The sequence below is a fragment of the Acanthochromis polyacanthus genome, chromosome 5 (genome assembly GCF_021347895.1).
Source record: "Acanthochromis polyacanthus isolate Apoly-LR-REF ecotype Palm Island chromosome 5, KAUST_Apoly_ChrSc, whole genome shotgun sequence".
NCBI classification, from domain to species: Eukaryota; Metazoa; Chordata; class Actinopteri; family Pomacentridae; genus Acanthochromis; species Acanthochromis polyacanthus.
This window is the reverse complement of record NC_067117.1, coordinates 21,705,903-21,718,256: the sequence shown is the minus strand read 5'-3', so window position 1 is coordinate 21,718,256 and position 12,354 is coordinate 21,705,903. Positions and strand designations below refer to the sequence as shown.

Sequence of the window (12,354 nt, the reverse complement as noted above, 5' to 3'; positions counted from 1 at the left end):
CCATCGTCCCCACTATTCTAACGGTCCACTTTATATCTATGTCTTTCTCACTTTATCCTCTTCTGTCATCTCCAGTTAAAGCGGAGGGAGACGTGCCTCCATCACCGGCGTCCTCGCACCACAGCAGCACCCAGGCGCCCAGTCTGACGGAGGATATCGGGAAGCGCACACCACAAGGCAGCCAGAACTCCCTCAACACCGTCAGCTCCGGCAGCGGCTCCACCTCCGGCATCGGCAGCGGTGGTGGAGGCGGCGGGGCGGGGGGCAGTGGTAACGCCGTGGTCGCCGCTGCAGCTGCCACCACCTCCTCTCAGCCCCCAACAACTCCACCGCCAGCGTCACCTCCTCCACTCTGCAGCCCTACGACGTGGAGATCCGGCGCGGCGAGAACGAAGGGTTCGGTTTTGTCATCGTGTCGTCGGTGTCCCGGCCTGAAGCTGGCACCACCTTCGGTAAGAGACGCTTTTCTGTCTGGAATGTTTTTTAAAAAGTTGCATCTTCAGGTTCGTTACAGCTGACGGCACATACAAATATTACAGAAATCAGCTCCACTCAGCAAAACCTGAATCACACTCTATAGCTTTTCCTCATCACTGGGGCCTTTTATCTTCCTCTCTTCTTTATGGGATCCCTTTGTATCGTCCACAAAAAAAACCACGGAACGCTAAATAGCCTGACAACCAGCACAGATTCTGGCTATTTACAGTCCCACCAGATCAATATCAACACTCTTCAAAGAAGTGGTTCTCATTTTCGTCTGAGCCTGTCAAGCCAAGACACTGAAACCCTTTCTTCGCCTGCAGCTACTGCTACACTCACACAAGGCTTTCATAATTGATCACAAGTGAAGTGGGTCTTACATAAGGCACTTGTATTATTCAGCTGAACTTAAATGGCTTCTGCTGAGCAGGTTGGCACTAAAAGCCTAATGACAACTTCATAAGACAGAGCGCCGTAAGCAGGATAAATAGGGGAGACGATCGGTGTGAATGATATTTATTTATTTTACAACACAGGATCAGAGAGATTCACTTAATCAGACTCGCCTTGTCTACTGTTTTTTAAGGTTATTTTGAATTATTTAGCTGGTAGAAGCTTTTGTCATATCTGAGTTTTCAACCAATAGTGATTTCTCTATTTGATATCACACAGCTTTGCAAATAATTCACTTCAAATTGATTCTGCTTTGCCTTTTACAAACCAGTAGTATCTTTTCTATGAAGTGCACTCTTTGCCCCACTGCCGTGGCTTCCTACCTACACCACTATGACATTTTCAGCGCTCTCGTCTCTGTCAGTGTGGGTGGACTGAAAAAAAAAAGGCCTGAAAATGCTCGACATTGCAGGTTGGCTTACAAAGAGGCAAAGCTCCTTTTCACAGGCCAGAGTAGAAAGCACGAGGAGATGGATGAGCTTTATTTCATTCGACTTAACATGTAAAATCCAGTTGAAACCCAGTGGCAACATTAAACATTTCTTTCTCTTTCACTCTGCACTCAATATTTTATAGCCCAAAATGGCTGGATTCTGTTCAATAGAAGGGAAGAGGTCGGGGTTAGACAAGTTTGTTGTGCGGAATCAAACAGTGAAGGCGGTGGAGGAGATAAATGAATAATAATGAAACGTTAGGAGAGTGGCGAGAGGGAAAGGAGCGATTGCTCGCAGTCTGCAGTGTCTGTTGTCAGTTTGCAGACAGAAGCAGGAACAGAGAGACCTCGGGGAAGTCAGTGAGATGTCAGCTCTGATGTATGTTTGTCGTCTCTAACTTTCTGCAGGTGCAGGTATTTGGGATGTAGATAACAAAGAACTGTGTTTTTCTGCTGCCGAGATACAAATGTAATGATACCCATTTTAGAAATTTGGTGCAGGAACTGCTTGAAGCAAAAGAGGGGAATGAACATTGGATTTGGAATTAAGTTCACTCCTTTTCAGTGATTAATTCCAAAAACCTATTTACCGCAAAAGTACTGAGAACTACAGTATGATAGATTATTTTATTTCTCTGCAGAACACATTTAAATTTGCCCTTCTTTGCCAACGCTTGCACATTATCCTGCTGCACTTCAATCTTTTCTTCTCTCGGTGACTTTGCCTTTGCTTGTGTCTGCTGGTGAATTAACCCTCAACCCTGCTGATCCTCTTTTTTTCTGCTCCTTTGCCCCATTTTTTCCCTTCTTTTTCCTGCCACTCTCCAATCCCCAAACACCCACACACTTAAACGCACACATCCCAACATGTCAATGGTGACCATAGCTGGAAATGCATGTGTGGCAATGCCCCACAAAATAGGGCGCATCATCGAGGGGAGTCCAGCAGACCGCTGTGGCAAGCTGAAAGTCGGTGATCGAATCCTGGCAGTTAACGGATGCTCCATCACCAACAAGTCCCACTCCGACATTGTGAACCTCATCAAGGAGGCCGGAAACACCGTCACACTACGCATCATTCCTGGCGACGGTGAGCAGAGACTTGCAGTTTTTATTCCAAGATGAATGTCACTGTATAATATGCACTTTTATTTGTATGACACCTTCAGGGACCCTTGTGTGGGATGATTGCTTAACCACAGTGGAGTGCTGATTTGCCTGTGCTCTGTGGCACATTAATGCAAGTCAAACAGTACAATCATTAGCTATTATTAGTATTATTACATAGTCTGATTATATTTGAAAAGCAGTACCAGTCATCACTTTCCTGAGCAGTTGTTGGGTATGCTCGTACAGTTATATAAAGCTTGCCGTTTCTTCGCTTGCTTTCAAAGTGACTGGAACACCCCCGCAGTGTTGACAGAAGTGCTTCTTTGGGGATATTTGGGAATTTTCCCAGTCTTTGCATTTCTGCCTTTGGCATGCCTGCACTCTTAAAACATCCAAGAGTAATTTAAAAGTCTGTGTGTACGTGTGGATGTGTGTGAAAGAGAGAGAGAGAGAGAAACGAAGGAGAGATGCAGAACTTCCTCTGTGGTTGTGGGTGTGTCTTTTCTGTCAAAGTGGTTTTAAGGAAAAGTTTGTGCCCATTGTATGTTGTGCTGTGCAGCTGAGAGCTCTCGCTACTTTGTGCTGACAGATCACTCCGGCATGCTTCACAAATATTGTTTAATTAAGTGTGTGTGCGCGCGCGTTTGTGTTTGTGTGAGGGAGGCGATACTCCCTGTCAACCTGCACACTGATAGAAATTGGAGCTATTTGTCTGCCGCTCGTTGCTTTCCGGCTCACTTCCTATGGATGAAGAGGGTTTTTTTTTTTTTTTCCGTGCAGAGCAGTTGATGAGAACAGTGAGCCAAAATTGCTCTGCCAAGAAGACACAGAGAGCGAGAGAAGGCGTCCGAGAGGAATAACTGGATATGCTTTATCGGAAAGTTCTGGTTTGTGTTTATGTGCATGTGTCAAACAAGCAGACGCTGTCTGACACGGAGACGGAGTCGGGAAAAGATTGTGCCTTGTGTTTTCTAAGTTGCATCTCCGAGTGACTGTTCTCTCTGCCTGTTTACAAATGGCTGAGCATGCCTATTTTTGCGTGGATCGGCCCTGTCTCAACTTTGCGGCGATGTGAATAAATACCAGAGCAAGAGCGTCTTCCAAGGTGAAATCAGGTTCAGCTTCTTTCTCTCCCCGTGTGGGAGCACAGATGGAGTTTTGTAGTGACTGATGCTCAATACTTCTGCAGTGACAAGGAAAACAGCCATGGGAGTCTTCCTGCTGGTGCACAGTAATGCATGCACAAGCAGCTAATGCCTTCATCAAAGCTTATGTGTCTCCAGCATAGACTGGAGGCGCAGACCAAGCACACCTCATTGCTTCCCACTGTGTAAGAGAAGGGAGATAGACATGCCGGAGGTGATATGATTTTTTTAGTACAGATTGTATAATAGATATTGTATAGTACCGACCTACTTGTCATGCTTGTGCCTTTCTTTCCCTTTGCATTGCTCTTTCTCTCCCTTGAGTTTCACATTTTGGTATCAGTTCCCCGTTCACCCTCTGTCCATTCAGGGTGGGAGGGCAAATACCAGTTCAGTGCTTTTTCTCTTGCTCAGTTTTAAGCCAGAGAGGACAAAAGGAGGCAGCGGTTCACAAGCAGAATGAAAAGACAGCGAGGAAATCGTTTCCAGACAGAAAACAGTTGGAGGAGAGATGAATGGAGAAGGGCAGCAGAATGGAAGGAGTGGGTTATGCAAATGAGCAGATGGAAGGGCGAATGGGGTTTACGGGGACAAATGCGAGGCTGCGAAAGTGAAAAATGAGCGACATAAAACATTTGCAAACATAACACACGGGGGTCCTCGTGCTGAAGGCCGGGCTCAAACATTCATCGCACGCTTATATATAGAAGGTTTTTTGCTCCGTGTCTGAAATTCAGCTGGCCCCTCCCACACTCCAGCTCCGTTGGTTGACTTTGTACCTCTTGGGCAAAGGGAAATCGAAGAGTTAAGCCAACAGGCTCCAAGGAGAGTGGTGGAGGAGAAGGAGATGAATAGGTGAGAGGGGAACTGACCGTGAGAAGAATAGCGAGCAGCAGACTTGGAGGAGTGCTGAGTTGTAATCAAATATAGGATACCTGTAGTTAGCCAAGAAAGATTAGGCTGTTAAGGAGAAGGAAGGTCCCCTTTTGCAGCAGGAGCAGTGTAATTACGGTGTGTTTTTGCTGTCCACCGTTTTTCATTGATAAGAGAAAATGATTGGGTCAGTGCAAAGATTAAAGACAGAATAATCAGGAGCTTTTACATAAATAGAGACTGCAAGTGTGTAAGCTTCCTGTTTGACAGTTTACTGGCAGACAGGGTTAGTTTCAGTCCAAAATGAGTTGTACACCTTTCAGGAGGGTGTAAAAAATTGACAAGTAGCTTGACAAAATGATTGATGGCACATACTGCTGTATTGCCTGGAGTCCCTGATGTTGGCTAAGTGATGAAGGAAGCCTGGAGGCTGGTTATAGAGCTGGTGCTGCTCCCCATAGGTCAGCTAATGTTTGTAGCTGACAGCTGCTGAATGGACTCCAGTGTACGCACCGCAAAAAAGAAAAAATTCCACGTGTGAAATATGGATTTAATTCCATCGCACAGTCTTCCAGAATAGCGGAGAGACTTATATTGGTGTATTTCTATGCAAATTTTAATATACTGAATAATTAGCTGTAGAAAATGTGCTCATTGTAGCAGGAAAGTTTTATGTTGGCTGAAGGCAGAGATGTTCTTGGACAGTGTGGAAATGTCTGGAGCACATGAAAGGCGGTGATTTGCCCAAAAATGGCCAATTAGCTGATTATTTCAGATACTGTGCCTGTTTTCTAAACATGTTAGCCTTTATTGGTGAGCCATGACAGCTTCTTTTTTCTCCTTCAGAGTCATCAAATGCATCTTTGTTGACGAATGCAGAGAAGATCGCCACTATAACTACCACTCACACACCTCAGCAACAGGCTGCACCCGAGGCTAGGTGAGGAGCAAGCTGGGAAATTGAGTAATTTGAACATGCAGTCACGTAAAAAATGTGTCCGATGTAGCGTATTTAAGAAAAAAATCTATAAAACAATAATTAAATGCCATCATTGCATTTGGTTTCATCTTTAATATTTCACACTGATTGTTCTCTTTTTGTTTCAGGAACAACACCAAACCAAAACAGGAATCTTTTGAATTTAAACCCCCACAAGGTCCCCCTCCCCAGCCCCCCACACAGCAAGTCTCAGCTCAGGTAAGAAATGATGTCATCCATCCACCTGTCACGTCATTCGTTCATACAGCCATCCATCCAACGGCTAAGCACTCCACACTCCGTCCCATCAGCTCCCTACCATCATCTACGCTTGTCTTTAGGAACATCAATCCAGTTGTTCAAGCGTCCAAACATCTATTCATCCCGTGTCCCCCACATGCATCAGCCGGCCTATCCACCCACCTTCCTCAAGGACAAACGAAGTGCATTTTTATTTATTTATCTCTTTACACCTACCTGCTGGCATTATCTGCGTCTGCGCATTAAGGGAAGCCTGTTTGCTTTCAACGTAGCCCCTCAGTCCACTGTGTTCGCCGCTGAATTAATCTGGTGGTGTGGAGATGGCTCTCACAGATAGCATTGATCCTTCAGCAGAGGAGATTAGGAGGGCGTGAAGACGGGAGCTGCTGAGGCTGTCTGCCTTGTCCTTGCGGTGCCCAGCCCTTCTCTTTCTCCCTCTCTAGGTCTGTCAGTGCCCCCTCTCTGTTTTTCACCAAGGGCCCAAGGCATCAATAATTCAGCATCCTTACACCTGAGCATATGCATGTCCACACACACACACACACACACACACACACACACACACACACACACACACACACACACACACACACACACACACACACACACACACAAGGAAAGGAGTCTGGCACAGCTATTAAATGGGTGTGACTTTCCTGAAGGTGGCATTTGTCCCATGCTCCTGAAATAGGAGCCCACTTCAAAGGACACACACACACACACACACACTTGAAATCTGAATCACAAAAGTGACCTTGATGCAAATGTGTCTTTCTCGATCTCTCTCTCTGTCCACGCACATGTGTGGTCTGTCTCCGTCAGGATGCTGAGTTCTACTCGGTGGACCTGGAGCGAGACAACAAAGGCTTCGGCTTCAGCCTGCGAGGAGGCAGAGAGTACAACATGGACCTGTACGTGCTGAGGCTAGCTGAGGACGGAGCAGCTGTACGCAACGGAAAGATGAGGGTACGGATGCAAAAAAAAAGACAAAAGCATTAGTGTTTACACTCTGCAAAACATTAATCATTTAGACACGCAGAAGGTGCCACAGACTTTGTTTTCACAGGGAATTGCATATTAGAAAAGCTTCGTTACTAAAAGTCACTCCACTGATTTAACCATGAAGTTCAATTAGCTTATTCTAGGAAATACTGTTTAGCCTTTGAAATACAAATATCTAAAAGCACGGGCTGTGGAGTTGCATGATGGGAAATGTAGGCTATAGCCTTTTTGAAATGTAAGCTGTAACAGAAAGTGATGATATCCCAGCTTCAGCTACATTCATTTTTTTCTTGCACTTCTCAGAACTATTTATATGGGCTTTCCTAAATCTCCAGAGTACTTTTAAGACTGTACTTAATTACAAAACAGAAAATTGTCTAAGTGTTTTTGTGCCCCTTGAAAAAAATTCTTCATCTCAACGAGACTCGCTTTATTAAGTAAAGCTTATATGCAGCTGTGCATCAGCGAATATTCCTTCTGGAATTTAATTAATTCCATAATAAATACATTACAGTGATATTCACATGAATTTTTTCGACCCACCCAAAATATTCCCTGGAGTCTTTAATCAACAGTTCTCTTGGGTGTTTTAGTTCTCTTTCCATATATTGGTCTTTCTGGGTTTCTGTCTCCACAGCTTCTAAATCCTGCCGTTAAGCTCCGTGTTTATATGCCATGCTTTGTGAAAACATACCAGGGGAATCAATGCTGTAAATGTTAACCAACACAATGAGGAATACTAAGGCTCCATTATTATGTATGAGCGGTGGGAGACATTTCCATGTATCTCCAAAATGTCAACATTTCATGAGCGAAGAAAAATTGCCTTGTTTTCGTCTTTATAACGATGCCCTTTTTTTTGGATTGTTTTTAAATCATTATTTATTTAAAGAGTTTGGAGGATTTTCTCCAACCCACAAATGAATCCTTAATCCTCCAATTTGTGCAAAATGAAACCATAATTAAAGTTACATAGTTTTCTGTGTTTACCGAACAGCATATCGGTAAAATGTCTCTATAATTCCGTGACTGTTCATTTTAGCTGTTTTATCCTGATTATAATGTGATACTTCCTTACATTTAGTTGCAGTGGCAGTGTTGGCTGTTTTGTTAGCTCTGTGCTTAATGATGACCTTATAGAAACAGTGTATAGTTGTGCATTAGTCTCCTGGTTATGATTGGATTTTTGGACTTTTGCTGTTTATGTGTTGCACGTGTGAACATCTTTTTTTGTTTCGTCGTGGTTTTAAGGAACCTTGGCAAACTACCTGAAGTATTCTGTATTTCTCAGCATTCACAGCTAGTAAGACCACAGTGGCTGAGATTTGAGAAATGAGGGCACATACAGATGATGAGAAACCTGAGAACTGTTGATCTCATCTATACAGAGAAATGATACGCAGTTTCCCCGTGTTCCATGTAAAGGCCATATCCTGAATATGATCAAAACCAGGATTAGACTACTAATGTGTACGTGAACCCACTCATAAACTAATACCGGTATAATGTTATCGATCAGTGTAATTACTTGTGCAAATTGTACCCCTCTACTGCAAGCTATGCTTCACTGAACACACTCACAGTCACATCCAGGCTTGGCTACGAGAATGGCTGATTGTGTGAGCGCCATGTTAAAACACACAAACACTGCAGAGTCAGTGAGCACGACACTGACAGAATATATACATTTTAATTAATTAACGTTTCACTAGGAGCTTGTAAAGTGGCATTCATACATGCCACAGAAGCTGTCAAGAAACTTTAACCTTTTAATTTGATTGATTGCACACAACCAGTAGCACTTTCCCTGGGCTGCCTGATTGAATATACAATGCAGGGGCTCAGGGATTCCTTCCTGGGTGTTTGCATGTGACACATGTTGGGTGGATACTGCATGAATGTACGATTTAAGGGATTTTTTTTCTCCCACATGCTACAGTTAGGACGTGTGTGGGCGTGCATGCATCAACACATCCGTATATGCACATATGAACACAGCCGTTTGTGGTTGTGCCCCTTATTAGCAGAGATATTAATAGTAGCAGCTGTGTGAGGCAGAAAAAGGTGTCAGTGAGCAATCCATATTCTGCCAGAGAAGTATTCCCTTGGTGCAGACAGCACTGACAGATAACCTGAGGAGTGAATTCAAAGAATCAGGAAGCAAAAAGTGTTTCTTCTGGTTGCTGTTTTCCCTCTATTTCTCTCTCTCTCTCCCTCTCTCTCTCTCTCTCTCTCTGTATCTTTCTCTCTTTCTCATTTCTCTCTCCTTGTCACAGTTGCTGCATTAATTTGCTCTCTCTGTAATTTGTTGATTTAGAAAAAGAATTACTTTGGTGCAGTTTACCATTCAGTACATTTGATATGTAACTTCTCCCCGATCTGTCCACCCTTCCCTTCCCTTCTTGTCACCGTGTCCCTTTGAACCTCTGTGCTTCTCATCTTTCCTCTTGTGTACATTGTTCCCCACTGTCACTTGTTCTTCGCATTCTGTCTTGCTCTGCTGTCTCCTCTCCTTTTCCTGGCTCTCGCTGTCTCTCCTCTTTCCTTCTGATTCAACTCCTCTCCCTTCCATCTTCACCTGTCACTCTGCGTCTCTTCCCCCACCCTTTGCACTTCCTCCTTCGTCTTCATCCTCCGCTTTAGGTCGGGGACGAAATCTTGGAGATCAACGGCGAGAGCACCAAGGGCATGAAGCACGCGCGAGCCATCGAGCTCATCAAGAATGGAGGCCGACGCGCCCATCTGGTGCTCAAGAGGGGTGACGGCTCTGTGCCTGAATATGGTGGGTCAATCTACGAAAACATTCCCTTCTCCCCCATCTTCACGCCCTGAACCAGGGGACCCCCAGTGGACGGTGGTGGGTCGAAAGGGAGAAAAAAGAACTTAATCACCCTCCCATTGCCCTTCACCCATCCCTGGAACAAATCTACCAGGAAGGGGAGAGAAGTGGGGGGAGTTGCTTGGTCTTGGGGGTCTTCTTTATGGTGGAGGTGTCTCCTGGGCTTTTGGGATTTTCGGGAGGGGGAGCAGGGGTGGAGGTTGCTCCTGTGGGTGCTGTTGCCCTCCTGCTGTCACCTGCTCTCAGTTTCCATGTCATCCTGTTGTCACTTTTCACCTTCTGGCCACTTGAGCAAAAGCACTCTGCTGGGACTTTACAGGAAGGAAGGTGGTGGGTCTGATGTCATTGCTACATGTAAAAAAAAGAAACTGTTTACAGGGTTTGAATGAGCAGAGTAGTGAAAAATCAATGTTTCTTGTGGGTAGGAAGTAATATTGATGGCTCCAGTTCCTCATTAAACACTAATTTAGTATTACGAGGAAGCATCCCATGATAGAATGGAACCTCTCACAGCTTTGGTTAGGATGTGACACAAACATATTTATGATATTTATTGAAGGTGAATGTAAGCTACTGAACTCTTAAAGGTTTTAAGTGAGAACTGTATTGAGAAGAAAAGGCAGTCTAGTGCTTTTTTTTTTTTTTTTACCATTTTCAAAAGAAAATCTCACTATGCTGTGCTTGCCATTACTCACTCATCCATGGATTTCTTTATTTTTTATTTTTTTGCACCCACTGTTAATGCCATTGAAAAGCTGTGAAGATAGGAACTCCACCCATCCCCGTTCAAAAAGAAAATGAGTTGTTCCAATTATATAAACGTTTTGTACAGTGATGAAAAGAATAGAGGCATTTTTACAAGTATTTTTGTTCAGTGTACAGAGCCATGAATCAAAGCCACATATTAATGGATAAAAGTCTATTGCTGCATGAACTTGTCAAAAGTGTAAATTGGATTTTTTTCCCCCTTCTATTGTCTATTTTCCATAATATTTATGGAACTTTTTTTTAATCGTATTGACCGGTTTTGATTGGTAGTCACGAGTCATTTTAAATGTTTTCTTTTGTTGCTTTTTTATTTTTTATTTTTGAGTGCGGATACATTTGCCTGTCTTGAAAAGTTCATCAATGTAAGTTTATTTTTTGCGCTAAGAATGTGCTGTCTTAACCTGCACCGATATGGCATCATGTGAACTTGTATATTTTGGATCATTGTTTGTACTTTTTAGTTGGCACAACCTTTAACAGTCTCGCCAGTATTTCTTTTGATTTCTGTCAGCAATGTAAAACTGCTTCATTCGCTGTTGTGGGTGTGCCAGTCTCACCGTCTTTATTTCTTTTTGGATTTGGTTTTTCTGCTGCTTCTGTGTCCACATGTCTAGGCGTGTGTGGGTGTGTGTGTGGGTTACTGTGTGTGCACGCTTGTTTCCAGGACTTTTCTCTGTAACTGATGGTTTCCACTGAAGGGTTTGGGCAACTTCCTGGACTGTCTCTTTATTCTGAATGACTCAATGATCAAATAAACACATTTTTTTTCATTTAAGAATCAACACAGACAGTAATTCTCTTTTTCTTGCTTCACGTTGGTTCCAAGCGATCTAAACTTCTGTGCTCTTCTCTTTTTCTTTCCTGTTTTTTGTGTATCTTCCCTTCTTCCTGTATTGCGCTGGGCTCTTGTCTTCCTTCAGGGATGGTCGCTCCCCATCTCACTGCATGTATGAGAAATGACAAGATGGGGGAGGCCTCTGTCCTCCAAAATCAGACCACGGTTTGTAACTGTCCTCCCCTGTCGTCAGACTGTCCCACCTCCTGTCTTTCTCTCTCTCCGTCTCTTTTTCTTTCTCCATCTTGATGTGCGTTGTGTGGAATCAACTCACCCGTGGTCTTACTTCATGCATACAGATCCATTCACCCAAACGCATTGCCAGTGTCGCCGCTGCCGAAGCCGTTGTTTTGGATACATCATGCACACGTTTGTACTAGTTGCATTTGACCTCTTGGTAACAAGTCCAGAGAGGAAATTCAGAGTTTTTGTTAGATTTGCTCACTACTTACAAAGATAATGGAACATCTTTTTTTTTGTTTTTTTGCTGCAGTTTTTCTCTGCAATTTGTAGTCTTTCCTTGATATGTAGATCCACGCAGTACTGGGTAAAACAATTAGTTTTTACAATTCCTGATAAATAAAACATTGTGGTGGCTGCTTCTGTAGATGATCTTGCAGTGTGTGAAATACACAGTGGCTTATTTGTGGTCTAAAATACAGCACTTGATTTGTGTTAGGAATGCCTCTGCCTCTGGTTGAGTCGATTGGCTTAAATTTTTTGTTAAATCCAATCTTTTCTCAAAAGCATATTATTTTATTTTATTGCAGTTGGCATTGAGAAAAATGTTTTTTTTTTCCCTAATGTTTGAGCTAAATTGAGTGAAGTTTGTCTTGGGCTGTCACACAACACTGGTGATGGCTAAATGTCTGCAGATTCCCCAATTGTCTCCAAACATTTCACAAATCAATCAACATTTCAAGGGAGCTCATGTCTTATTAAGTGGAGTTAAGCTCTCTCTGGCTCCGCTGTAGTTCGCACACTGCAATAGAGTAAGACTGAAGTTGTCAAATTCCTTCAGGTACGCTGTTGTACAACTGTGCAGAGCATTTAAGGCCATGTCGTAGTAAAATGCCACCCAAATCACACCCGCTGTAACTGGAGTACATTTACAGCAGTTGCTAGTTTTTGGATCTCATCTTGAGCATTTAATTTGCTTTCGAGATAAACAAAGTG

The 12,354-nt window shown here is 43.5% G+C and overlaps 1 protein-coding gene across 1 annotated transcript in view; it reads left to right on the top strand.

Annotated features, from left to right (window-relative positions):
• The window catches only part of magi1b (membrane associated guanylate kinase, WW and PDZ domain containing 1b), a 161,771-nt gene that overhangs the window by 146,867 nt on the left and 2,550 nt on the right, over positions 1–12,354 (top strand). Inside the window, 7 exon segments of the mRNA XM_051948779.1 lie at positions 76–318; positions 321–452; positions 2,253–2,456; positions 5,341–5,434; positions 5,602–5,692; positions 6,557–6,700; positions 9,380–9,518. Coding sequence (XP_051804739.1) covers positions 76–318; positions 321–452; positions 2,253–2,456; positions 5,341–5,434; positions 5,602–5,692; positions 6,557–6,700; positions 9,380–9,518 — 1,047 coding nt within the window.